Consider the following 27,521-nt stretch of genomic DNA (forward strand, 5'->3'; position numbering starts at 1 on the left):
AGTAAAGAGATATTTATGCCCATCGTAAAAAGGTGATGTTACCAGGAAAGGCAAAGAAAGTGAATTTGTCTTTTGGATTGGATGAGGCTTGAGAGAAAATTTCTAAGCTTTAGATTGAGATATAATTGTCAAAAGAAATTTGCTTCTGGATTTTGTGGATTACAATGTTTCTGTTGATATTTATCTTAACATGTTAATCACTTCTACATGTCACCCCTGAATAACTTTTATCAAGAGCTACTTTGTCTCTGTGCGCGCAATAGCCAGTAAGGTCATCATTTAAGGTAATAATTCATTCATTTTATTTTCAGGAGAACTGTGTTGAACCAGAAAGAAAACATTGATGATGGAATTGGATTGCCAGATTGGAGGCTTACTCTTTGTCTCCTTTTTGCATGGGCTTTCATATTTATTGTTCTCTCCAAGGGTGTGAAAAGCTCTGGAAAGGCAGCGTATTTTACGGCAATCTTTCCATACATTGTCCTTGTGGCTCTTCTAATTAGGGGTGCTACTTTACCTGGAGCTGTGAATGGTATTATTTATTTTATTAATCCACGCTGGGAGGACTTACTTAAGCCCACTGTAAGTTTTATTTCTTTGTATTATGGCTTTAAAATATATATTGAATAGGATACAATGAATATAGCCTTTCCTGTCATAAATAGTATTTGGAATTATCACCTTGATAATCGACAAAAATGACTCAAAGTGCAAATTTTTTGGCTTTGCCACGTTGGTTGACTTTCACTCAAATTATATTAAGAATGTTTTCCTAAGCTGTGATGGTTAACTAGTTTAAATGAGACACACATTTTTTGATTGTAAGATTTATCTTTTACCCTGCTGAATTTGTCCGCGGAGCTCATCGTTGGTTCATTTCAGTAATATTTCCCAAAGATAATTTGTTATGGCACCGAGACTCTCCCTTCCTTTTACTTTCATTTATGGTAACATTTTTGAAGCACATAATATTCAGTTGACTCACTTGCCTGGTTGGGATAGGGTACTTTTGTTCTACATGTGCCAGCTATGAGTCCATCTCATGTAACTTTTTGATTAGCAGTCTTGGTATTTTCTCTTTCAGTGTTTGAGTTGGCTGTTGCAATGTAAGCCATTATGTCTAGTTTGAAACACTCCTCTCAAAAGGGTATTCTCTGTGCAAATTGGCATAGTAATTCATTGGATACAATCATTCAGATAGGACTATGTTGGAGTAGTCAGTTGGGTGCCTCAGAAAAATTGATTTTCTCTGGGAAAACTTGGCACATTAAACATTACAGAACTATCTCAAAATATGGTCCAAAATATACAGGACATCTATGTCAACCATTTGCCCTAGCTGCATGACTTTTTATGGGGAAATTAAAAATCTCAAAATGCATAACTTTTTATTTATTTTCAATATACCTATTTTGTCATGTTACAATCTTTTGAGCGAATGTATTTACCTTGTTGCATTTACAACCGTTTGGCTACAAATTCAGTATTTAGAGTGCTTGGGTGGGGAGCCGTAGGCAACCTTGCAAGCAATGCAACATTGCATTTTGGGGGTAGAGGCGGTAAGCCGCTCACGCCACCTGCGTGCTCACTGTGAACAGAAGGAAATTCATGTTCTTTGATTTTTTCATCAAGGATGAAACTAAATTGTGACATGGAAATGTTGTAAAGGGAACAGCAGTTTTGGAATATATAATAACAAGTTTGAATATTGCTGCTATGTTTCGAGTTAAACATTTTTTCAAATTTTAAGCCTATCAGACTATTTGATACAATGCTAAGGACTTTGAATGTATGCACTCATCCCAGTTAGTAAATATATTTTTGCTATTGAATGATAATTTTTGTGATTGGAATATGAGAAATCTTTGAGAATTATCATTCTAAATTCAAAATTTAATACCTATTTTTTATCTGGGAAGTACAACAATTTTTTACAAGTTACAATTTTTTTCTTTCAACAGGTTTGGACTGCAGCAATCACTCAGTGTTTCTTTTCCTTAAATGTATCATTTGGATCTGTGATATTTTACTCATCTTATAATAACTTTAGGCACAATTATCATAGGTAAGTAAACATCAAAATTTGCCTAAGTGCTAATATTAAATGAGCTAATAGATAATTTGCATCTATAATTTTGAGTTAAATATATAGTGATACGCAATGTCTATGGCGTTTAACTTACTTTTTACTGTGCCTAGAATTTATAAGAGCTGTGGTTTTATCATGTTTCAGGGATGTCTGGATAATTACCACTCTGGATACATTTACCAGCCTTTTGGCTGGATTTACAATATTTTCAATTTTGGGAAATCTTGCTTATGAACTTGGAGTTGAAGACATCAGGTCTGTTGTACAAGGAGGGACTGGACTTGCTTTTGTGTCTTATCCAGATGCTATTGCAAAATTTAAAACCATCCCTCAAGTAAGAAAAGTTTTTCAATATTTATGAGCAAAGAAAATTACTCTTGATGATAAAATTTAATTAACACCTCATCAATAGCTATTTTCAGTATTGTTCTTCTTGATGTTGTTTGTCTTGGGAATTGGTAGTGCCGTGTCAGTTACTGGGGCTCTAGTAACCATATACAAGGACTTTCATCCAAATGCCAAAATTTGGAAAGTTACTCTCATCATTTCTATCATCGGATTTGCATCTGGTATTGCATATGTGACTCAAGTAAGTGCTTTGTATTTTTAAATTGATACTTTTGGCTGAGTTTTCAGGGAAGGTAAAAATGTCTGAAGGATGGAGAGGAAGGTGTACTCTATGATAATATAAAGATGTAATCGGATGGCAAAGATGGGCAAGCTGTGCCTAAAATTAGAACGAAGACTAAAATGATGTTGAAAATTGGGAAATTGGGAAGAATGACAGATTGAAAATAGAGGGTGAGGTGGTGGATGAGGTGAGAGAACCAGTGGCGGATTTGTGGGGGGACTATGGGGGCTATAGCTCCCCCCCTTGGCTATCCAATTTACACTAGATGGAATGGTAATTTTTCCGACCCCGACTACTGCTGGAATTTTAATCCCTGCTTAGCCCCCCCCCTTATCCCTATCCTGGATCCACCACTGGAGAGAACCATAACAGGATGCAGAGAAAAAAGATGTGGATGGACCATTTAGTAATGGGAGATTGGGAGATGCTAATTTCATCAATAAGTAGGGGTAAGGGTATGGGAAAGAAGGAAGAACAACTTAGGATTCATTGAAAATATCTTGGAGTAAAACATCATATTACTTTGTTGTTTTGCTGAATAAATAATGCCAACCTCTGGGTAAGGGAAGGGAAGCAATTCGTAGTAACTGTGATAAGCATGAAAATGATTTTAGGAAGTTAAGTGACTTTTCCTACCTACTATAAATGGTTGTCATGTTTTCCATAAATGCTTTTTTGTACATGACTTTTACTGTATATTAACTAAAAACTGTTAATTAGGCTTAAATAACCATGGGTCTGTATGGGTGCCTTCAAATGAGTTGTAATTTTTGCTCATGGAAAGGCACCGTGGATGGCCACTGTGGTCTCCGGCGCTTCAATTTCAATTGCCGCTTCAATTTCGCTGGTGCCATGAACGGTGACCGGCAAAAAGTCATTTCGTATGAAAGGGGTCTAAGTTGCCTGAAGATTAATTGAAGAAAGAAATATGTTGTGGGATGAGGACAGGCTGAGGTGATTAATTAAATTTTCTGTGTGAACTTACGTACATGATGCTACTGAAGTATTAATTGATTGTTATAATATTTTTTCATTCACCTGTACATATATTTATGACAGTATTCAATCAATGAAGTAGGTATGTAATAAGTTTTAGTGGGAATTTTACCTCTTACTTCAGTAACCTTTCTTACCCAATTGTATGGCTCAAATGGTTTTATTTTTTGGTATTCTTGTCTTATTTACATTTTATTAGTTAGTTACCCCAGCCCTGTATTTTTTATTGTTTGCAATCAGTTTTTAATCCAACTATTTTTGTTTTAGGGTGGTCAATTTATTTTGGCTCTTGTTGACTATTATGGTGCATCATTCATTGTTTATGTACTGTCCACCTTGGAAGTTATTGCAATCAGCTGGGTGTACGGTGAGTTATCCTTTGATAATTTAAATGGTTTTTCCTCAGAATTCATCATAAATGTATGCACACATTAATTTAACATAGTTCTAAATGTTAAGTAATATGTCTTAGCTGCAGGAATCCCTATGAGTCCCCTAGGATTACATGCTTGGGTCCGTTATGACGTCACAACTTACTCCATTTGACTTGTGGTTCCAATTTTAGATGAATTTTTCCAATCACATCATTAGTAATATAGCCATGACTGGTAGTCCCTGAGTTATGAATGATGTGGCACGTTGTGTTTTATATTATGAATGGGTCTATGATGTTCCATATATGGATAATTAACTCTTCAGTATAAAGGCTGCTAGTGGATAAAGCAAGTAAATGTGGTGATAAAAACTTTATCTTTGGTAAAATTTGGTTTAATTATTTGAGAACTGACCAATTATAGTCAATATCTTTAAGAGCAATTTGAGATAGCTAATGCAGATTTAGCCACATCAACTGTTCGTTTGTTGAAATACATTTCATTTTATTTATAATGGTGAAAGGATTCTCCTACCTATATATGTATGTATCCATGGGCGTACCCAGCGTGGGGCAGGGGGGGAGGGGGTGGGCAGCTGCCCCCTTAGAAGCAAAAATCGCAAAAGTCTTCAAGAAAAATCAGTACTGAATTGAAACAAAAGTATTCAACAAGTTTTCTTTAAACCCACAAAAAATGATATGTATTAGTATAAGATGTGTTACTAGAATGAAACTATTTTTTCAAGGAAATAATCTCATAAACCAATGTCACAACTTGGTTTCCCCCCCCCCCAGTTATGAACCTGGGTATGCCGTTGTATGTATCCCTTATGTGGGGTGGTATCCCTCTTAGTCTGCTGGAGTACCTAAAAAATACCCTCTTGTACCCCCTCTGCACATGATTGCTTAACAGTAATAAGTTCATTGATGTGCTTATATGCCTTAATACTTAATTTTTGTTAAATTTATTTCACTTAGGACTGGAAAATTTATGTCAAGATATTTACTTTGCTATTGGTGAAAAAGTCGGTGCATATTGGAGGCTTTGCTGGGGGATTTTGATCCCATGCATTCTCTGTGTAATACTCACATATTCGTTCATGAACTTCATTCCTCTCACGTATGCTGGGATACCATATCCATTTCCAGCTCATGGTATGTAAAAATCAAATATGTGTTGCAAAATTTTGCCTTTGATTTAATTAATATGAGTGTGATAGATTATTGAAGTACGTATTTACTGTAGGTTATGTTGAATGTGTAAATATTAAAAAACCATGTGCTTTTCTATGTCCTTTAGCTTTTGGAATAGCACTCTCGACACTTGGACTAATACCAGTTCCCATTTGGATGGCAGTTGAGTTATTTAGGCATAGGGAGAAGACATTTTTTAAGGTATGTTTGCACACATTCTATGTTGTTATTTGATTTTATATATTGACATTATAAGTGGGTAAATTTCTGATAGTAATGAAAATATATATGCTAAAAATACATGGTGATAACTCTATAATAACACTATTAATGTGAACTTTTTCTTAAATATGCTAAACATTTACATCTAAATGGTTTTAAGGATTTAGCAAAGGATTCAAAAAGATTATCAAGAATATCCCTGTTATTGCCCCTAAAAAGGAATACGTTGCAGTGTTTGTCATTTAACTTCTTGTTAGGCCTCTGGATGGCATCTTTTAGCTCACTCCAGTGCCTGTTACCCGAGACAATCCTGTTGATTGCACTCAATCTATTAGTCTTTTTTCTTGTTTGGAGTGCTAATTATTGTCAGAAAAGGAATAGAAGTCTGTTGCCCTTGGAATATCTATGGAAAAGAGGAAAGGAAAGGATTTATACACCCCACACCATTCACATTTCCACCTCATCCAGTTTCTTCTCCTCTTTCCTTACAAGCTAGGTCTTGCCACAGTCTTGTAGGCCTTCTCCTTCATCTTTTTCTTCGTACTTGTGTTCTACAGTACATCAAACACACTTTTACAGTATTTAAATATGTATGTATATGTACCTATTACTCCCTCACTGTATGGCTGGAGAAGGGAAATGCAGTACCAGTAGATAAGTGGAGTCCAGCCATAGCTAGTTTTCACCAGCATCATAATGACTAATCCGTTTAAGCACTGGTTATTCTTGGTAGAGGTAATTTTATGGACGTCTTACAGCTTGAATGGGGTAGATATTACCGCTGAAAGGAATTAAGAGAGCCTTCACCCAAGAGGGGGGTGGGTGAGTGGGTATTGTTATCAAGTTAAACTTGAGAGGGATCACCAATGTCAAGAAATTAGAGGGTCCCCACTATATCCTCTACCTTGATCTGATGGCTGTAGCCACACAAAATTCTTTTTAGCTGATCATAGACAGATCTATGGGAGGAGGGCACGGTGGCATGTGCCCCTCCCAGACCGTTAAAAAATATGCAAGATTTTTAATACTGTCCCATTGTCATCACGTTTGTTTTCTATTACGAGGTATCCATGTGGCCCCCCAGAAATTTAAGAAACCTTACAGCTGTGGAATCAGCCTGGGCTAATGTTGGAGATTGATGGTTTGGTTTTAAGTTTAACATTTAATGCTTTATATTTTTTATATTTAGATGGTGAAAAGTGCCTTCAGCCCAAATGAGAAATGGGGCCCTGCTAACGAGAAAGTAAAAGAAGAATGGCAGTTATACAAGGAAGTTTGCAGATCAGAGAAAAGCTGGCATGAAAATAAGTTTAAATATGTGATAAGGATACTATTTGGAGTTGAGAAGAGATAAGTGTATCAGTGTGCCGTGCTAAAATTTTAAGAACCATCAGAAGGCTGATATTTTAAATGCATCATCTATCATATTGGCCTAGTTGTGGAAACAACAGATACATATGAACCCCATTAGGACAAGGTGCTGATGATAAAGCTCATAGACTCTTTCGCAATCTTAATTATCATTTTTATTCTGTCAGTGAAAGAAGAACTTTATTGCTGATTGCATTAAGCAGTGGGAATCTTTTATTCTGATTCTTAAAAATTTTTTAAATGTGAAATTATTCTTGTGCAATAGATCCTAACTTGCCTTTTATATAAAGAAAGACAAAATTTTATCCTACGATGTTTATTTTCTTGTTGAGTTACAGACAATTTCAAATTACCTATGAATATACACAATGAATAATGAATGATGGCATCTGCAGGTCAATGTGGAACCCAATTGAATTTTACCCTGCTGTTGATGCTGACATTACGAAAACCTCATGTGAGTGTTTGAGTGAACTACGTGTAAGTCCTAATCAGTGGCGGCGCGTGCGTATACGCATGTTAGCAAGTGCACACCCAAAGATGAATAAATTATAAAAGAAAACTATTCCTTTGCAACGCGAAGGATAAAAGTACTGTCTGCATATGCAAGAAACGTGAGCCTCCGAACGCTACAGCTATCTCCTTTTCGAATTCACCGCTCTACAAGTGTGCGATCCCGTGGCATCATGCCGGGCGCATTTTCGGTCTGTGCGATCGCTTGAGGGACCTCTGGCGGGACGAGGTAAGCGGGGTGGTATGTGCTGTTCAAAGGGGCGATGGGAGCAGACTCAAAACCATGCGAATGCGCACGCGCATGTTTTTGGTGACTGACTAGCAGGTAGTGTAGTGGTGTAGCCGCCACCTACACTACCTGCGCCCAGGATCCTAGTCCGTCTACAGAGCCATCTGTATAGCCGTTTTCTACACTACTTCCTCATAGGGTGTAAGGAAAAGAGAATGAATTTCAACTACCGTCACTTGTAAAGGTGTGTTGAGAATAATTATTTTCATACATGCTAATATTATTTCTCTTCATGCAATTTTAAGGGTAGAGTGTACCAGTGATATGTTTTGCTTGCTATGTATTCTATTATGACGAAATATGACGCTCATGGATTAGGATTAACATAATATAATCAAATCATCCTATATCTGCTCTAATGCACACCCTAGATAAATTACCACCAGCCGCCACTGGTCCTAATGAACTGTTGGAATGAAAATGTTTGTAGTAGTAGTCCTGCATTACATTCATGAAAGCATATGTATAAGGAATGAAAGAATACATAGGTAATTAATCAACGATATTGTAAATAATCTTTACTTCCTTCATCTGCAGCTTTTCTTCTTATTGTCAAGAGTTCCTAGTTTTTAATACATTATTCTACATCTTTCTGTTTCCCATATCTTTCATGCTTTGTCTCTCACGTATCAGCATATTCCTGTAATCCTACCAACTTCTCTTTGGTATTTTTTAAATGTACATCTTCCTTCTCCAGTACCTTCTTGATATATGGATTCCCTCCAGGGGTGGGCGAAGGGGTTGTTATAGGTTAATGACTTTCCATGGGATCTTGGTGTTGCACAAGCATAAGTACTGGTAAATATTTATTGGAAATGTATTGCAGGTTGCCTAGCATATCAAAAGACGACCTGTTGATGAACACCGTAACATGTCATCTCATGGATGCAATATGAGCAAATAATTAGCATATTGCCATTTTTTTGCCTTAACGCTTCAAATCTGAGGCCTAATTGGATAAAAATAGGGGAACATTTGATGCAAGAATGACAATTTTATCGTTTGGGAACTTAATAATGCAATCCAGAAAATATATAGCGTTAGCGATACAGGTTGGCTATCATTTCACTAAAAATGATTTCAGTTCTCGTGAAGAAGCTATGGACTAATGCAAGAACTGAGCGCTTGTTACGAAAATCGTCGGGGGCAGTGACTGCCTTTTTTTTCCTATGAATGGGCCAGGCAAGGCGGGAACGGCAAGGTAGTATGGAAATTTTCTTGAATTAAAAAAAAAAATCATTGATTGACAAATATTAGCATCTTCGAATTTTTTGGAGATAAATTGTGATTTCTTACGATTGACGAAGTTAATTATGAATACGCTCGTTCGCCAGCTAAATTTTTATTTTCTGGGATACATCATTAAACAATTGTGATCTTGCCACGACAGAAGCCGATTTTCAACGCATAAAGTACCAATAAGTCACGAATACATCTAATTTTCGTATTTAATTAAATAGGCACTGGAAAACTCAGTTTCCGAATACAATTTGAATTACCATTACTTATTTTTGTAAACAATCACGACACCGAAAAGATTTTTATGAGCTAATCTCTTCCACGATAATTGGTGGGGAATCATTATTGTATTCAGAAAATTCTACAATTCTACGAAATGCTACATCGTAAATGACTTCCAATGATGACTGCGGGGTATCGGCTGCACGCCGTTAATACGTGGATGAGAAAAATTAGCGTCGGCGATGACGTAAATGAGTCAGCGTGGTGCGGCGGTGCATGGATCTAGTATGGTCATGAAGATCGGTAAGTAACTTCAATCTTCGAAGCTTCTATAAGAAGGAAGCTCAAAACTTCAGGTCAAGGCTTCATAAACTGTAAATTATATTTATTCAAGGTGTATGTGGATAGACAAATGGAAAAGCGCTGACGGTTTCAAGGAAACCATTAGCATTCTTACGGAATCAAGGCCGGAACCAGAATTTTTTTTCTGGAGAAGGGGGGGGGGGGGCGGCACAAGGGCCTGACATGGAAGCGCTTGTTATATTTTAGATTAAATTAAAACAGCGGACAACAATTGCTATGCCAAGCATTATCTTTATTTTAATGTGAAAGTTATTAATATGAAATTAAATGATTTAGGCTCCGTAATACGCAAAGCAATACGAAATCACGTCTATTTTTTAAGCGTCTGGGGGAGGGCATGTGCCCCTCTTCCTGAATCCGCCTATGTATGGAATGGTGAATATGGTCATCCCTTTTCTCGGAATGCTGAGGCGCTTTATACCACCAATTTCTTTGATCGTTATTTTTATTATTCCAGCTAATTTGATGAGATAAATTAACTTGAAAATAAGGCATGACTTATTTTTTAACCCTCGACCCGTGTCAACGCGCGACTTTAATCCCTTGGTACGCTCGTTTCGCAGTGATTACTCCTCGAGAATGACACAAGGGCGAACCCAGGATCAAAACTATAGGGGGGCAAGCCGTGGTCGTTCAAGTTGTACACTGACAAGGTTATGAAACCAAAACAGCGATTCATTATTTTTTAAACAATTTGCTCGGAAAAAATATTTTTTATTTTAATTACATGTTTTATACTAATATCACTTTCCTTCTATTTAAAGAAAATTTGTTCAAAAATTTCGTTTTGAACTAAATTCACTTTGCAGCTGCTCCCTCCTTCCCCCCGCCGGGTACGCCCATGGAATGACATACTCTTTCCAACATTATTTGTAATTGTTGCAAAACCTTAATGTGAGTCAGTTTATATCTAGACTACCCATTGAAGTTTGTTTTAAAATATTGGGACATTTACCGCTCAGAGATATCGCCAGCTCCATAACGAGCTGCGAAGGTTGTAAAACCTGAAATTGCCATCGCTCTTCCTCGATTTCATGTCCTCTTTTATTTACACGAGGCGGATTCCCCAGCTGGAAATGTCAACAAGGTGATTTCACTCAGACGAATGACATGCACTGATGATGGTATTATTGACTGGAAAGCCAGCTGCTATGCAAAATGTGACGTAAAATCTATTATTTCCGATTTAACGACGCTTTGCTACCACTGTTCTACGTTTGTTATTTTCCATAATGTCATAATCACTCCAAAACGATTATACGAGAATTGAAGTTTCTCCGAACTGTTCGGCGAGGTAGTGATGACGAATATGAGCCATTGTCTTTGTAGCCCTGTTCAACGGAATCCCATATCCAAGGGTCATTGGCTTTTTTGCTTCCTCTTCAAGCACCTTCAAAAGATATGTGAGAAGCAATGTATTTTGACTGTTTTGCCTTTTTTATGTAATGTAATATCTATATTATTATTTAAAATTTGTCTTATTTCAGTTGTTACTATTGCCATGATATTTTTATTTGAAGTTTTTCCGTTATACCCTTGATGTGCCTTTCTTTCGTTTTACATTGAATAATTGTAATCAATATACAACAATATAAATGGTTTTCTATTAACGCGTTAAATAAATATATTATTATCATCTTTTGCCCTCTTCAGAAGATATCGGCCTCGTTTGAGTGATTCTTCATTCTCGATTGCTAACTCAAAAGCTTCACTATTTCATTCATTGCTTTACGTTATCATGTGATTATCCCCGTTTCTAATCAGTTATTATGACTGATTAATTTTATCATTCACAATATTTGGCGTGATGAATGCATCAGCAAATATACAAGGTAAATAATTAATCAGTGCATTCCATCTGAATTGATGTCTAGCGGCATTACTATGCGTGCACTTGCGTGTCAACCATTATATTTGGTGCACTGCTCTTTCCACCCTCGATTGCTTTTCATTCCTTTTTTCATCAATGGTACCTACCGGATAGTGATAAAATCCGATCTTCTTGCTTTCTACAGGGGAAAAAAGTGAAACTTGGAAAATTATAGCACGAAGGCAACTACACGACACGATGACCAGGTGATTCTATCGAAACACGTTTTTTTCCGTGTACTAACCATATATTTGGTTCATAACTGCTAAGTTTTCCTTTTCGAATATGTACGAGTTCTTTTCTCGCTCGATGTTGTTCCACCAATCCTTGCTTGACATCATTGATTTCACTGTATTTATGGGCACCTATTGGACTTTTTCAATTAAGGAAATGCAGACACAGCTGGACGTCCGTGTCAAATCAAGCATGAAAAATATTTAAATAATTGTTGACGTTTGGTGACGTAGAGTCCAATGGGCAAGAAGGAAGACGAAAATAAGGAAGTTCTTGGAATAGTGGATGGGATAGGAATTGATCATTTTGAATTGATGGGATAGGAATTGATCATTGATCATGAATTCATCCACCATTAGGTGGATACAAGGAAAATGCAGTGTGTGTTTTTGTTGTAGTTTATAATGCAGGATTTCATAAGAAAAGGAAGAAAAATTGGTGAGAGGAAATAAAAGGCTATCAGACGAGGCACAGGGGAGCAGAGACTAGGTAGTATAAAATTCTATGTACATTACTTAGAGATTCGAAAAAATTTTTCTTGGTAAACTAAAATCTTGGTTCAGTTTAATTCTCCGCCAGTTAAGGAACGAATAAAAAGTCAACAGCAAAGGAACCTGAATATAATTAAATTGTTCTATCATATTTTCCAATAATGAAGAGACAAAAAGATTATTTGTTATGCGATCTATTGACTCAAGGAGAGCATTGCTAAACTTCAAGGTGGAAATGATGGTTGGAGAATAATAAATTTTAATGTGTCTACCTTGAACAGGCCACTGCCAAAGTACTTACATTTTATCTATACCAAAACTTGTATTCAAGCGTAAACAGATTCATTACAGTTACGCAGAATATAAGAAAGTCAACCAATGGAAGAATTTGAACAATACTTTTGTTTTATTATTCGTCCTTTATTATTAGACATTAGTGATACCCTCAATTAAAAAACAATTAAAAGCCGTCGATTTTACAGCCTCCATTAATGGTTCGGTTTGAGGTTAAGGGCTATCTGATTGCCCGGCTGCGAGATACGGTGCTAATTGTTGAGGTAGGTCCGCGAATTCTAATTTCAACAACAGTTTTAGGGAATAACTTACGTTTTATCGTGCATAATGGTGAACTTTTTGATATTCCTCCTGGATTAATACGGCTTCTTTCATCGCTCGCTCCTTGAAAATTCATTAATCTGCGTAATTCTTTGGTACCGTTCCGCTGAACGATATGATCAAGCACTACGCAGTTCTCTTCAGTAACCTTTTTTTCTGGGATCTGAAGTCAAGCCTGATGACTGGTATAAAGTTGGTTCTGGTCGGATAGACTCTGCATGTTTCGTAGTCAGGCAAGGTGACCACATTATTGACGTTGGTGTTTATAAATGAGATCTTCATGTGCCTTTTCAGGTTTCTGCGGAGCGAATTATGGATTTTCCATTTCTTTCGGTTTATAGACGCGGTGTAACAAAAAAAAATGGAAAATCGAGATCCAGCATCGTTGAGGGCGGGAAACTAATTTTATCAAATAAAGTCGCATCTTCAAACTTAAAACAGTTAAAAATCTGAACGTGTTTATTTCAGTTCATAATCTTAATTGATTTATCAGCGATAAACGTCAGTAAAGTTCACCTCGTGGTGAGGAATTTACTTAACGGAAGATATTGGCACTTCTTCCCACGAGTTTTACCGATGGACAACGCATAGACAGAAGCTAAGGGAATAATGGGAATGCCAGAGTGAAATAAAATGTTTACGTATATACCATTTCTGTGAAATTTGTATTGGTTAAAATTTTAATGTCTTACATGATTGCTGACGTTTCAGAAGGAGATCTTTCGCCGAAGTTTCGCCGTCATCAGGATTGATGCAAGATGCGTGTCCAATTTGATGCGTAGTTTTCCGCGGCGTTGAAACGGCGATGCGTAGTTCCACGCGGTGAAACCCAGAAGCATGGAGATCCAATATCAATGAAAATCTTACCCATCCCTTAAGCTTAAATTTTCATTGCAAATAATCGACTTCATACTATTCGTGTAAACTTTGCTAATTCAATAAAAACGTTTATTTCAATATCCAGCTTCGCAACGTAAGGTAAATGTATTGTTAGAGGCGATCCTAAGCTGAATTTACGATTAAGAAATTAGTCAATTGTAGACATATGGAAAGCCGCTTGTAAGTTCAGGACCGAAATAGCTAAAAATTACTGAGAAGCCGATTATTGAGCTCATAGTTCGCGATGCAAAACGCAATTCCTTCAACTATCCCAATGTGCCTCCGGAGTAAACTAGGGCACGCTTATAATAAATGACCTATCACATGTTGTACCACGCATCGCTTTTTATCGGTGTTGAAGTCGTTTGGTGGAGATTGTTTTATGACTTGTTTTTTTCTTTCCGACAAAGGAAAGTGCCTCGCTATCTTTGCTTCTACAATCATGGGGAGATAAAAAGGAAGGGGAACCGGGCGTCGAAAGAATTAGGGTTGTAGTCTGTAGGATTTGAAGCATTAAGTGCAAATAGTCGGGGAGCTGGGTGGAGTGCCCGCCTTTAGGTACGGCACATGGGTTTTTGGAGGAAGGGGGACGACATTCTTCTTTTATCAATGGATTAAGATATTTGCTTGTAAGGCGCAGCTCCCATTAATTATAGCTGTCGAGTGTCCCCGGTCCTATTTCTGTCGAGGTGTTCATTCGACAGCTAAGTAGCAACTGTTCTAGACGGTCATTTTTGCAAAGCAACCTTTTCTGAAACATTATCATTGGGGCGAGGAGAGATATCTACTTAAATCTCTATTGCTTTAGCGGCGAATTAGGAATTTCAACAATAATACGTAAGTATGTCCTATGCATAGTTGAACCCTGCTCTGTATCTCTGGTAAAAACATTGGTAACAGCGATGATTTCCAATGATCTGAATAGTAATTACGGTCTTGGCGAAAAAGTAATTTGGGGGAATCATGTTGGGCGAAATATTTTTCTCAACTGTAGAAGTGATATATTTCATGAAGTAGGTGAAAAAATCTTCACGACTTGTGGACAATATCACTCATGTAGTGAAACAGTAGCTTCATTAAAAACAAAAAAAAATATTTTACTACCGCAACTGCGAACTCAGACGGATATCTTGGGAAGAGACCAGCTGATGAGGTCATGATTTATGTTGTGAAGCGTTAAATTATTTTCGATACTTATCGTATTCTCGTATTCGACAGCGGTGCAATAAGCTAAATGCGGTATTTGACGGTTAAAGTTGGCTAAATGAATTCATTGTTTTTTAGTCATTACATTATTATTAGTTTTAAATAAGAATAAAAAGAGAAAAGAGACTTTCTAGAAAGAGTAAGTAAGACTAAAAAGAGACTTTCTTAACATTTTTTCGGTTCCTTTTTTCTTTAGAGTTTCTTATTTTTTTGAAGAAAACGCACAACAAGAGCCCATTTTTATGAACACTCACGTTTTTTGTTGCATACTAAAACCGTTTTTTTTAAAATATATTTTATTTTTACTTTTGGGATTATACTTGACATATTTATAACTATATTTTCGTCTTTCAGAACTTTATGCCTGTAAATGAAGCATTTGATCACAACAGTGAGAAGCTTCACGATGCCGATAAACATCAACTGCCAGCCAATGGCTTTAAAACTGAAGAGGCGGCAAAGAATGTACCACATGAACCCGCAGAAAAGCATGGCGAAAGACCAAAATGGGATAAACCCATCGAGTTTTTGCTATCGTGTATTGCAATGTCCGTAGGTCTTGGCAATCTATGGAGATTCCCCGTGACAGCTTTTGAAAACGGAGGAGGTGCCTTCCTGATTCCATATATAATCGTTCTACTGGTGATCGGAAAACCTATCTATATGATGGAAATGGCTATGGGGCAGTTCTTCAGTTCAGGAACTGTCAGAATTTGGGAAATGGTCCCTGCATTTCGAGGTACATTATTTTTATTCACCAGTTAATAATTTTAATGAGAGGAGCTAAGCAATGTGCGTGGTAACGTCCGAACTTACCCAATATTAATTTTACATTTGAAATGGATGACTTTCTAGCTTAAGAATGATGGATATAACTATTTAAGCTCACTAAATATCTACGGGAATTATTATTTCTTTCTCAGGCGTTGGGTACGCAATGATGATTTCTGTGGTTTCCATGGTAACCTACTACTGTTCACTGATGGCTCTATCCATATTCTACTTGATTTCCTCGTTTGCGTCTGAACTTCCATGGAATCGCTGCGACGCTAGCTGGAATGATTGTTTTGATTCCCAAATTCAAGACGAAGCCGATCTAAATTTTGACAACTCTTCAGACCTGCTGCGTAGTTCATCGGAAGTCTATTTTCAGTGAGTAATATTTTATGGACCAAGTAGTCACAATTACATAGCGCATCTTTAAGAAATTTGAAATTGACAAGGAAGTTAGAGATGTTAACATACTGTCAAACTCATTTTCAAGTATTCAATTACTATTCCTGAATTGTCAGAATAATTTATAGGGAATAACATCAATTTTTAAATAGGGCCCTAAGTATTTAAAAGAGACATAAGTAAGTGTGCATGACAGTCGCAAGTGAAGTCGTTAATTATCAAACAATCCATCCCCAGACAATGCGCGCCCTCCATGAGATTTTGAGAGAGAAACTATTTTCTCTGCGGGCGATTAGATTTTTGTAGCATTGATGTAAATTTGGATTAACTTTTACCCCTGTTTAAAGTTCAGAGGTATTAATTTCTCATAAAGTATAAAATTTTGATTTTTTATATTGATTGAATAAATTACCCGAACTGTTATGAAATTTATTAGGACACTCAATTAACCGAGCCGCATAAGTGAATCATACTTCTATTTTTACTCAAATTTTGTGATTCGGAATAGAGTTTGTAGTAATGGTGGTTAATTATTATCTCTTGTTCTACTAATCATGGCCCTTGGATATTTTCTCAAATTTCAGTGACTTGGTCATTCACGAGAAAGACAATATTGATGACGGTATTGGATATCCAGAATGGCGGCTAACTCTCTGTCTTATATTTTGCTGGCTATGCATTTTTCTAGTCTTGATCAAGGGCGTGAAGAGCTCTGGGAAAGCTGCATACTTTACTGCGATCTTCCCATATATTGTTTTGATCACCCTACTCATCAAAGGAGCCACATTACCAGGCGCAGATAATGGCATAATTTTCTTCATCAAACCACACTGGGAGGAACTTCTCAATCCAAATGTAAAGTAATTAAAATCTTTCTACATATCACAGGTGATAAAAATTTCTATTTGATATTTATATATCAGGTTAGTGGTTTATGGATATAACTGTAGTTGACTCTATTTCGCGTATTTAACGTTGACGTGGAAGATGGATTTCAAATTGATAGTTTTATTATGACTACCCCCTTGGGTGTGAAGAAAAGATTGGAAATATACGTTTTTTATACCAGTAAACATAAATTTGTCCGTATCAAATGTTCAACTTTTAGTTATTTATTTACTTCTTTTCTGCCACATTGATCGATGCCGTGTAATAATGAAATCATTTGTTCATCTTACATCAATTGTGCATCTTACATCAATTATTGTTTAATATTTTCAGGTTTGGATGGCTGCTGTTACACAATGTTTCTTCTCTCTTTCGGTATCTTTTGGGCCAATTATTTACTATTCATCTTTCAACAACTTCAGGCATAATTTCTACAGGTAAATTGATAAAATATCACTGAATTGGGTCTATTTTTGTTTATATTCGTTACATTATGATGGATCTGGCATTGTTTGTTATCATAGTGAAGAATAAAAATCTTATTGTTTTTAAAAGCCGATTGCTAGGGTATGCAGTCCAATACTTGAAAGCCATAAAAAAGTGGTCATGAATTTAGAAAAATTTGGTAGCATCAGCAATGTCAAGAGTGCATTATAAGTCAATCGAAGTCTAATAAGGGAATTCAACTTTCTTGCCGATGACGCGACAAACGTGGGGAGTCGTGTATATCGCAAGAAAGATACTGCCATGTCATGTTAATGAGAGATATTTCAACCAATCAGATCCGTCACAATTCGACTTATCCTCTTAAATTACGTGGCCGATATTCCCTTAAATACTGCATCCCCTCTTCCAGCTGCGAGGGGCCGCACGCCCGTTCATGGACGCTTGGTAGCCTAGAGCAATGCTCTCCCTTGGGTCTCTCCCCCCCCCCCCCCTTTAACAACACTGATAAAGGTTTCGCGGTCTTCTAAAGGTGGATCGAAGTATTCAGACTTCTAGGGACTACTCTCTCGGAGGCCGGGGCAACACGTTTTTCATGCTGCATGCTCAAAAGGAATTGGAGTTGGAAACGATTAAAGGAAAGAGGCATCACCGCGATGATGAACCCGACGACGCCACTGGGTTAGGATAGGGGTTGAAGAATCTCGTGTTAATTTAGACATTAACACGTACGGGTTAATGTCCAAATGTATGAATGCGAGAATGAACGCCAAAATGCACCGTATAAACACCCAACTTGTGCGAATGCATGCACAGAACCTGTTCTAATTTGGTTCATGCATTCGTGCATGCTCCGTTCCGGTTCACCAAAATCATTCACGCAAACGTTCATTAACTCGTACGTGTCAATGTACCGAGTAACCAGGCCTTAAGACGATGCGACGTGACCTACCACATTCGATACTATGTTGTCTGTTCGTAGAGAAAGGGAAGACTACAAGTTAGAGGAGATGGCCCAGCCTTTCAACTGTCAGTGGACTGAAGCAAACTGCATCCTTACCCTCCCTCATCTAGGTGATACCGGTCATTACAAAGAGGCCCATGCGTGCGCTCGCGGTGACTTTTAGGCTTAATATTAGGAGTAATAATGGATGTATCGGCTAATTTTGCCTCCCATTCCTACATTAACTTTTATTTTTGCTAGAGATTCACATTAATGATATTTCAAATTGTAATTAATAAATTATCTACGTTGAAACTCTAATGAAAAACATTAAGAAAAGATTGAAGGCGATGCATAAACTGATGGATGTTTTTGTTTTTCGTGATCAGGGATGTTCTGGTGGTTACTTCCATGGATACATTTACCAGTCTCTTGGCTGGCTTCACTATATTTTCCATTTTGGGGAATTTGGCTCATGAACTTGGAGTTGAAGATGTTGGTGAAGTAGTAAAAGGAGGAACGGGTTTGGCTTTTGTTTCTTATCCAGATGCTCTATCTAAATTTGGTGTTGCTCCCCAGGTAAGTGTTTCATTATGCCTATACTAGTTTTTGGAATGTGATATGACATTGAATATGTGTTCTACTATTACTGAGCGAAGGAAATAGTGAAGATAGCCTTAGCTTTCAGGTGTCTTTATAAATCTCGCTATTTCATATCAAAAGGACTCTCTGACCAGTTTATGGATCCGGTGGTAGGTCAGCTATGATTTTTTACCGTTAATTTTATATACGAGGATTCAGGAATTTGCTAGGTGCTCATATGTGTGAAATAGTTTCAGATAATGTGATAAAATTCTTCAGTAGGCTCTTTTATAGTGATATTAATATTTTCGTCACTAACGCGATCAATTTATTGGTCTCTTTGTAAAATATCTAAATTAGATGATGGAAATTATCACTTCTGGTAAGATGACTTGAAAACTAGAAAAAATGACAGTTACCCTTTGATGGCTTTTTTACAGGTTTTTTCCGTTCTTTTCTTCGTGATGCTCTTTACCTTGGGGTTAGGGAGTGCTGTGTCCCTAATTGGGTCTGTCATTACAATATATAGTGATATGATGCCTAAAATCCCTGGATGGATCATTAACTTAGCATGTTGCATTGTTTGCTGCATTTTAGGTCTCGTATACATTACACCGGTAAGTTAAATAAAGGCTTACGTCTAAACTTGTCCATTCAATAAATGTCGATAGCGATAAATTAAGTACTATTTATGTACAGAAAAATTTGTGTGTGACCTTAAAGTCCTCTAAAAAATCGAAGGATTTGGCTTCATTTATTTCTAGAACTATACTCATGGGTGAAATCCTCTGCCTGCTACATGATACCATTATTTTTATATTTTTAGGGAGGACAGTTCATTTTAACGCTGGTAGATTATCATGGTAGTTCATTTGTCGTCTACATTTTATCAACGTTTGAAGTCATTGGCGTGATGTGGGTTTATGGTAGGATGCAAATTATAATTAGAAAATTATTAAATTGGAATGAAATACTTACCGAAAATCCTAATTATGCAGCCTTTTGCTTGTGTATCGGTTCTAATGTAGCTTACTCTTTCTAGGCATGGGGAACTTCTGTGAAGATATCGAATTTATTCTTGGTTTCAAAGTCAATGCATACTGGAGGATTTGTTGGGCTATACTCATCCCTGTGTTTTTGCCTGTAGTCCTCATTTACTCTTTCGTAAATTATAAGCCTCTGACGTATACAGGAATTTCATATCCAACCAGTGCAGTGGGTAAGATATTTAAGAATTAAAAAATTAATGAATACATAAAATTAAGATGTTCATGGAATATAAAATGAAAAAGGCGGGTGAATATAAATCCTCTTTCTTACGTTTTCAGTGTGCGGATGGCTGCTAACCGCCGTTGGAGTTTCACAAATGCCAATATGGGCAATTATTGAGTATAAAAAAGCAAAAGGAACAACACCTTACGAGGTAGGTCAAATGTTGCCTTCGAATCTAATACCAAGACTCAAACTGATACTTACATAAAAGCATTGTGTCAAGAAAGTGCGTGTCCTATTTGAAAGGTGGTGCGATAAGTCAATTGTAATGTTTTGTGAGATTTTGAGACTCTAGGTTTCCCCATGAATATAAGCCAGTGAAAGGAAAACGTTCTTCATTCCTTAAGCACGTCTGTCGTATAAATACAAAAATATTTTAGTGCAAGCTTTCTATTTTGCTTACGAAGATTTGAAACAGATTTTTTTCCAAGTTAATTTGAAGGCGTGCTCGTTCATATTTTTTGTTCCATTGTTATTCATGTGCTCTCAGGTAGTGGGATTCTCAAAGTTGGCTCGGCATAAATTGACAACATTGTAAAAGGCTTATTTATCTGTATTCAGCACCGCGTTCTATGATAACTTTATGTGTAAATGTATTTATAAATTAATTAGTTATTTACCTAATTGCCTCTCTATGTTTATATATTTTACATGAAGTCCTCTAGAATTTAATTCCTCGTTTTTTTATAGAAACTATCTACATTGTTCCAGCCAAGCCAAAAGTGGGGACCAAGAAACCCTAAAATAAAAGAAGAATGGAAGCAATTCAAAGCAACATGTATGGAAAAAAAGAATAAAACAGGCAGACTAAATTATATGTGGAAGACATTACTTGGAATAGAAGATTGCAATTTTAATAGACACAAAATATAATTTATTCTTATATTTCTCTCTCTATTTTTGCGATATAAATATAATGTTTAAAACTGCATTTACTGATTGATTTCTATATATTAACATTCATATCTTGTAACGCCTGCATTGTAAACGGCATTTATCGTTTGATTTTTCTATGTATAAACGTTCATGTCTTGCAACGCCTATGGTTATTTCCTATTAGATTTTAGGTATGCTGAGCAGAGAAGTTGCTGGAAGTCCGCATAAGACGATTTCTCGTTAAAAGATTACGTAAGTCCTCTACGATAATATTCGTTTCCTGGATTCGGTTTTCGAATACTAAGGAAAAGAAAATAATGACATAATGAATTGGACATCATTTTCACGTGTCATAATAAGCAGCGGCGTAACTACTGCGTATCCCCCAAATAGATCCCCCAAAAGCCTCAGATTAAAAAAAAATATTTAAAACTATCGCTTAGTTTTGACATGTAATAACTGCATCCGCTTAAAGTTAAATCTTTAGTGCCAAAATGATGTAAAATTTATTTCCAGGCTTGACATATTTCAAAACTTTTCCCGGACCCCCAGTTGCCTGGGGGGGGGGGGGGGGCACTACCCCAGGCCATGCCATCCGCCCAAAGCATATTCCTAGATACGCCAATGACAATAAGTAAGTTGCAGCTTCTACCGGGTCGAATCTCAAAATGGTAAGAGGCTGTGAAAATCGTGTAGAAATTTGAAATATCAAGCACTGTTTTTTTGTTGCAGGCAAAGGATTCAGGCACTCATTTTAGAGATTAACCGAATATCATTCTGTTTCCAAATAGCATTGGACCTTTTATTTTTTCTTAAAAGTGATAGAGACCTCGAAAGTACTGGATGATTATTGCGATTCATATAGGTTTTCATTGAAATAATAACAATGGCAGCCATTAGAAATTGTTGAGTAAACCTATTTACAGAGATGGGCAAAATTCACGTCAAATGTATTTTAGGTACAAAATACAAATTACTTTTAAAATCTGTATTTCAAATAAAAAATACAAATTACTTCTAAAAATTGCACTTTCGATACTAAATACAAATTTAATTTCAAAATACATTATTGAAATACAAAATACATGCCTTCACCGAAGTTCTTACCTAGTAAAAAATTAAAATCAATTCAAATATGAACCTGTTTTAGAATGAGAGGCTCAAACATTCTTACAACGTAGTGATAGGTAACTGGCAATTAGACCATTATCCAGGGAAAAATGTCTTAAATAATATGGAGAAAAGTGTCTCCTGCACCTTTAGGAACAGTTTCAGTCTCTACAATTCCATTCCACAAATTACTCAATGCACAACTTCGATTCGCAAACTACTCCACACGTTTTGCAATTATACAAGCGCCTACGGGTGTTACAGAAGTAAATTAAGGGGAAATTTATTGGCCCATAGATGGCAGGCAAATACCGACTCATTCGGGATCCCTGCCATCTCGTCGCACGCTCTTTCTAATTATGCACGTGAACTTAACATGTATTTTGATTTTGAATGTATTTTAAAAATACAAACTACTCTTTAGATGTATTTTCGTTACAAAATACTCTCAGAAAATGTATTTTCGATACAAATTTCAAACTACAAAAGCATCGAAAATTCGTAATTCAAATACAAGTATTTTCGATACTGCCCATCTCTGCCTATTTAGTTGTTCCGCCGAGGGGAGGCGGCCGTGCGCGGGAAGGGGGCATATTGTTGCGTATAGATGCGACGCAAACTCTTGGATTGGTTTAGGGGAGTCTTCGGTACAGAGAGGGCCTGCGTACCACTATCGCCCGTTGAGCTCCTCTTGGCGGCACTGCCTTTAATCGCTCCGTAATATTGTCCTTTCTCTGAAATCAATTTTTCCCTGATATCAGTGAAGCTTTTAAAAACCCAACATTCTGCGGAGTGATACACGACGCTACCCATATTTCACCGAAAATAATTGCGAGAATTTGGTACTAAGTCGGTGGAATTTGAGTCTTAACTGATTTATATCGTATCTATCTCTCCGTTGTCAATTATGGTTGTTCAAATAAAGCTCTGATTTGATCGAAAATTTACCACCGACACCGCAATAGCGAATAAATGGTATACAATTCTCAGGTGAAATTTAAGAATCCGAAGGGGAAGAAAGAATGCAGATTTTTGTTTTTTGCTTCAATATTCAGTGGCGCAGCGAGGGAGGGGGGGGGGGGGTTTGGGGGATAAAACCCCCCCCTCCAGAGATCAGAGGAATTTTTAAGTAAAATCTATTTTACTTAATTGGATTAATATTGCTTTTAGGATAGTGTGAGGATTAACAAAATATCGCTCAGAAGGCCGAAAAACTCAACATTTTCAACCATTTATCTTAAATGTTTTCCTGGCGGAGGGCCCCCCCCCCCCGCACCTACCGCTTCCCCTGGAGGGTATACTACCCCAGGCACCCCAGTGTTAGTTGTACCTGAAACCCCCCCTAGCATTAATTCCTAGCTGCGCCCCTATCAATATTTGCTTCCTTATCTACCTTAATAGCCTCAAGGAACTTCGAAGCTTAGTGGTACCTATAGGTCATTTCAATTGGCCAGTTTATGATATTCTATTTTAGCATTTTGTGAAAGGTATTTCAATTAAATAGAGATTTAAAAAATCAGATGACTACTATATGACCTTTGCAATATTTTAAACTATAGATAATTTCAACACACAATATTTTATCTTTTTCTGTAAACACACTTGCTCTGCTTGATGCATCTTCTTTCATTCGTGTTTCAAATAAGCCAAAACTGTAAATGATAAATTACACGCATATTATTGTAAATAATAATACCTTCTCACATAAGTGAAAGTACACGAAAAATTTGACTTTTCAAATGCAGAATAGTAAACTTACCTCTCTATTCACTGGAGCCATTCCCGCTAATAAAAACTTTTGTGCGCTTATCTCCCATAATTCCAAGCATTTGAAGTCCCGTGCTCTATCTTTTATCCTATTTTAGTACCTACATGCCCAAAAGGAAAACACTCTTTCCTTTCAAGAAGATAATGAATGCCTATGTATTTCGCTTATTTTTTATTCATTACTTTTAGTATCATGCTTAAATATTTGAACTAGCACAGTTTTCAATATTGTTTTCCAAAAGTTTAAATAGCTAAGTAGAAAATGACGGTAGAATTTACTTTAACTTTGATTCCACTATTGACTCTTTCTTGAATGACCTTAACAATGTCATCGGCGATGTTTGGGGCTCGCTGAGATAAGATAAGACGAACGCTGCTTTCCAGAAAACCAATATTTATAATCAACAAAAATGAATTGCTAGTAAAATAGACGCATTAGAGAATTATATCGAGGAAAAAAATGAAGGGAAGCTTATGAGCTGCATAATTTTCCTTTACCCCGTAAAATAATCCACCAAAGTGTTTTGCATGGTTACAGCATAACTTTGAAGATAGATTCACAGCTGTTATTATTAGTTATAGCATAGAAGCGTAAATGCTGTACCTGATTTGTATGAATCATGTAATTGTCAGGAAAATAATAAGATTATTGAATTTGAATGAAAAAAATAGGGTAAGGCAAAGAGATAGAGCAAAAATTTTCAACATTTTAATTTTTAAAGTTATGGTAAAAAAATCACTGACAGGATGAAAAAGGATGTATTGGGAAGGTTTTTTTGGCGTTTATTAATTTTGTGTTTGGAAAAGGGAGTTATTTGGGGAAATTGTACGTTCATCCCATGCGTTGAAACCAAATATCCTGTAGCAAAATTTTCTGAAGTTTACTAAAGATAATTTTCAGAGAGTATATGCGGATTCACGAATATAGATTCGGAGATAATTTGAGCAGCATCTATCTTCCCTCCCAGTCTACACGAATATGATAACGTAACCTTATGCATTATGGTATTAAACGAAAGAGTATTTTCGAAATGGTTCATGAATTAGTTTCCCAAACGCGGTTATTGTAAAATATATCGTGGTCTGTAACTAATAATCCATATTTATATTTTTATCTTACACTTTTAACTTTTTATTTATTTTTATATTCCACCCCCTGGAATTCAGTTTCATTCGGCCTTTTTCAGCGGGGCTCCCAAATTTCAGCGGATGATATAATGAGAAACCATGGCCTCCTGGGTTACTACTTAACTTTCAGATATGACTGTCGGATAGTTACGCCACGAGGGTGGGAAAATCGAACCCAAGGGAATCTGAGCCATGGCCTTCGAATTGACTGGTGAAGACTCAATCTCGCTGCCACCATTGTATGATTTAATAACAGTGTCGTTTTTCACCCACGAGCAATCATTATTTTATTTAGCATAATAGAATCACCCTTCATTTTAAGTGAAAGATGTTTATGCATAGCATTGGCGAGAATTCATAACAAAGGAAGTTATCGTTCACTTTTTCATCTCCAATAGCGGGGATTACGTTTTATTGTATGCGATCGCGCGGTAGAAAGCTATTGTCTGCGTAATTACACACTACCTATTCTCCAAACAAAATGACTTGTTAGGGAAAAAACCAATAATAATTAAGTGGCTTGGAAAGAACCTGATCGAAGTAAAAGGTGGTTCTAGAAAGACGAAAAATGGATGATTTCATGAAAAATAAGCGTTAGTAATATAAGTAGAACTCCAGGACTCTAGGAGTCCATTCCTCAGACATTTTATGAAACTGGTAGAGTAACTGTTGCAGCGCCAAACTGTTTGAATAGAAAGGAATGCATATATTTAGGAGCTAACTATGAAAGCCGGCTTAAAGGTGAGACCTTTACTTTTCCTCTTCGTAGGCATACCTTTTCATAAATCAAGGTCGCTGCCGTCGACGGAATCCAGAAGATGATTTTCAGTATAAGGCCAAAGAGACTACAAAGTAGAACCAAAGGAGTATTGGAGGTTATATTGAGTGCCTGTAATTACTAGAGCTCCCATTAAATTAACAGCTGCTGGCGATTTGAACATTCACGTACTTATTATATAAATACAATGCATTGGATATTATTTCTTGAGGTTTATTTTTACTTTTTGCGATTAAGTAGATGAAAAGTTTAGTATCTCTGAAAAACTGTTGTTAATTCTATTTTAACATAAGGTGATTCATTTTCCACCTTTGCTGAAGATACATGGGATGCTGAAAATGCTAATAATTTCCTTTGTTTTTTATGTCTAGCTGTTATGGTTTTATAACTACCTGCTTTAGTTGTGTTCAAAGAAATTTTATGATTTGGAAAAATAGCCATTTTAAGTTGTTCTCCAACAGTATTTTGTCCATCTAAGTTCATCGATAATGTCCAATAAGTATCAATCCTACTGTATTAGGCGCTTGGCTAGTAAAAATAAAATATATGAGCATAAATCGGAATCAAGATAATTATATTTGATGCCCATTGATAATGACTATACTTAACTCCAATTCTTTTAAAACTCAACCCTTTCGGCAGCGGCTGACTATAATAAGTCGGTTGATTATGTCCCTTAATGATGTATTTTTGTCACATCATAAAGATATAGTGGTAATACTTATTTGCTTTTGTAATTAGCTTAACGGTAGTTTTCTTTGAAACCATCTTGTACTCAATGAAATAATTATGATAACAACTATGAAGTCGCCATATAAAAGGAGACACCAGACACCAGTAGCACTAATTAGATTACTCTAAAATAGTGAATTCAAGGATCTGAAATGATTACTCTAAATATGTGGTTGTGCGGTAATAGCATGGTTAATTTTCTCTACGAGACATCAATGTTGGCCGGTGTATGAGCTAGTGTTCCCGCTTTACCCACGTGGGTCCCGGTTTTAATCCCGGTGATGGCGGAGAATTTTCATGGATTGCCCGATCATTGCGTAAGTGCACTCCATTTACAGCATGTCGTCTGTCGGATGGGATTTTTAGTACCCCCCTTGAGACTTTCTTTATGAGCAGGCTAATTCCGTCGCCGGTTTCCTCTCCTTCAGTCTTTAACTACCCTTCCCTACGGCGCAAATCATTACCTAAGCTGTCGTCGCCTCCTCAAAATACCTATCGGCATCAATGAATTCACAGAGCGCCGAATTCCAGGCACGTCTTATTGAGCACTCACCCGGGCAATAATCTTGCTGCCTCCGCGATGATCTCACGGTGAGCGTCATTTGACATACTTTCACTCGACGCTCCCCGCTCCCGTCAGCTGTTTTGGAGGCGGAGAGCGCGCCGAGGAAGAGCAAGAGAATATGTAGTGAGTGCAAGGGAAGAAGGAAGAGGAGACGGAACGATAGGAAGCAGGTGGGTGATGACGAAGGTCATAGGCAGAAAGGAGGTCGGGGGCTCAGGGAAGATGAAGGAGAAATCTAGTGGTCCAGCCGGAGGGCACAGCCAGCCGCCAACGGCATGATGCGTGCAGCAAAGGAGTGAGCGGGAGAGGGAGGGGGGAGCGATTCTCGTGTCCGGGGGGTGGAGGGCTGCTTGCTGTGAAGGACAGGAATATCCTAATGTGGTGTATGGATGATCGGGAAAAAGTCGAGGGTGGGTAGGTGAGGAGACCGCCTTAGAATGTGAGCGAGGACGTTGGGTGAGCT

At 37.0% G+C, this 27,521-nt stretch overlaps 2 protein-coding genes across 4 annotated transcripts in view; both read left to right on the plus strand.

The window, feature by feature from the left end:
• Positions 1-7,181, plus strand: part of LOC124169475 (sodium-dependent nutrient amino acid transporter 1-like) — a 30,615-nt gene extending 23,434 nt beyond the window's left edge. For all 3 annotated transcript variants that reach the window (XM_046548113.1, XM_046548105.1, XM_046548096.1), the window contains 8 exons: positions 312-582; positions 1,962-2,065; positions 2,234-2,423; positions 2,502-2,678; positions 3,984-4,083; positions 5,068-5,244; positions 5,390-5,484; positions 6,695-7,181. In XM_046548113.1, the coding sequence (XP_046404069.1) occupies positions 312-582; positions 1,962-2,065; positions 2,234-2,423; positions 2,502-2,678; positions 3,984-4,083; positions 5,068-5,244; positions 5,390-5,484; positions 6,695-6,859 (1,279 nt within the window). In that variant the 3' untranslated portion in view covers positions 6,860-7,181. The remainder of the gene's footprint in view (positions 1-311; positions 583-1,961; positions 2,066-2,233; positions 2,424-2,501; positions 2,679-3,983; positions 4,084-5,067; positions 5,245-5,389; positions 5,485-6,694) is intronic.
• Positions 7,182-14,198: 7,017 nt separating this feature from the next.
• On the plus strand, positions 14,199-21,139 carry LOC124169492 (sodium-dependent nutrient amino acid transporter 1-like). The gene is made up of 11 exons (XM_046548124.1): positions 14,199-14,428; positions 15,152-15,536; positions 15,721-15,949; positions 16,558-16,828; positions 17,195-17,298; positions 18,638-18,827; positions 19,271-19,447; positions 19,657-19,756; positions 19,873-20,049; positions 20,159-20,253; positions 20,793-21,139. Exons 2-11 carry the CDS (start codon positions 15,158-15,160, stop codon positions 20,973-20,975), a joined length of 1,905 nt encoding a protein of 634 aa, XP_046404080.1. The 5' UTR covers positions 14,199-14,428; positions 15,152-15,157; the 3' UTR covers positions 20,976-21,139.
• Positions 21,140-27,521: the final 6,382 nt, after the last annotated feature.

This window comes from Ischnura elegans, chromosome 1, assembly GCF_921293095.1.
Source record: "Ischnura elegans chromosome 1, ioIscEleg1.1, whole genome shotgun sequence".
NCBI classification, from domain to species: Eukaryota; Metazoa; Arthropoda; class Insecta; order Odonata; family Coenagrionidae; genus Ischnura; species Ischnura elegans.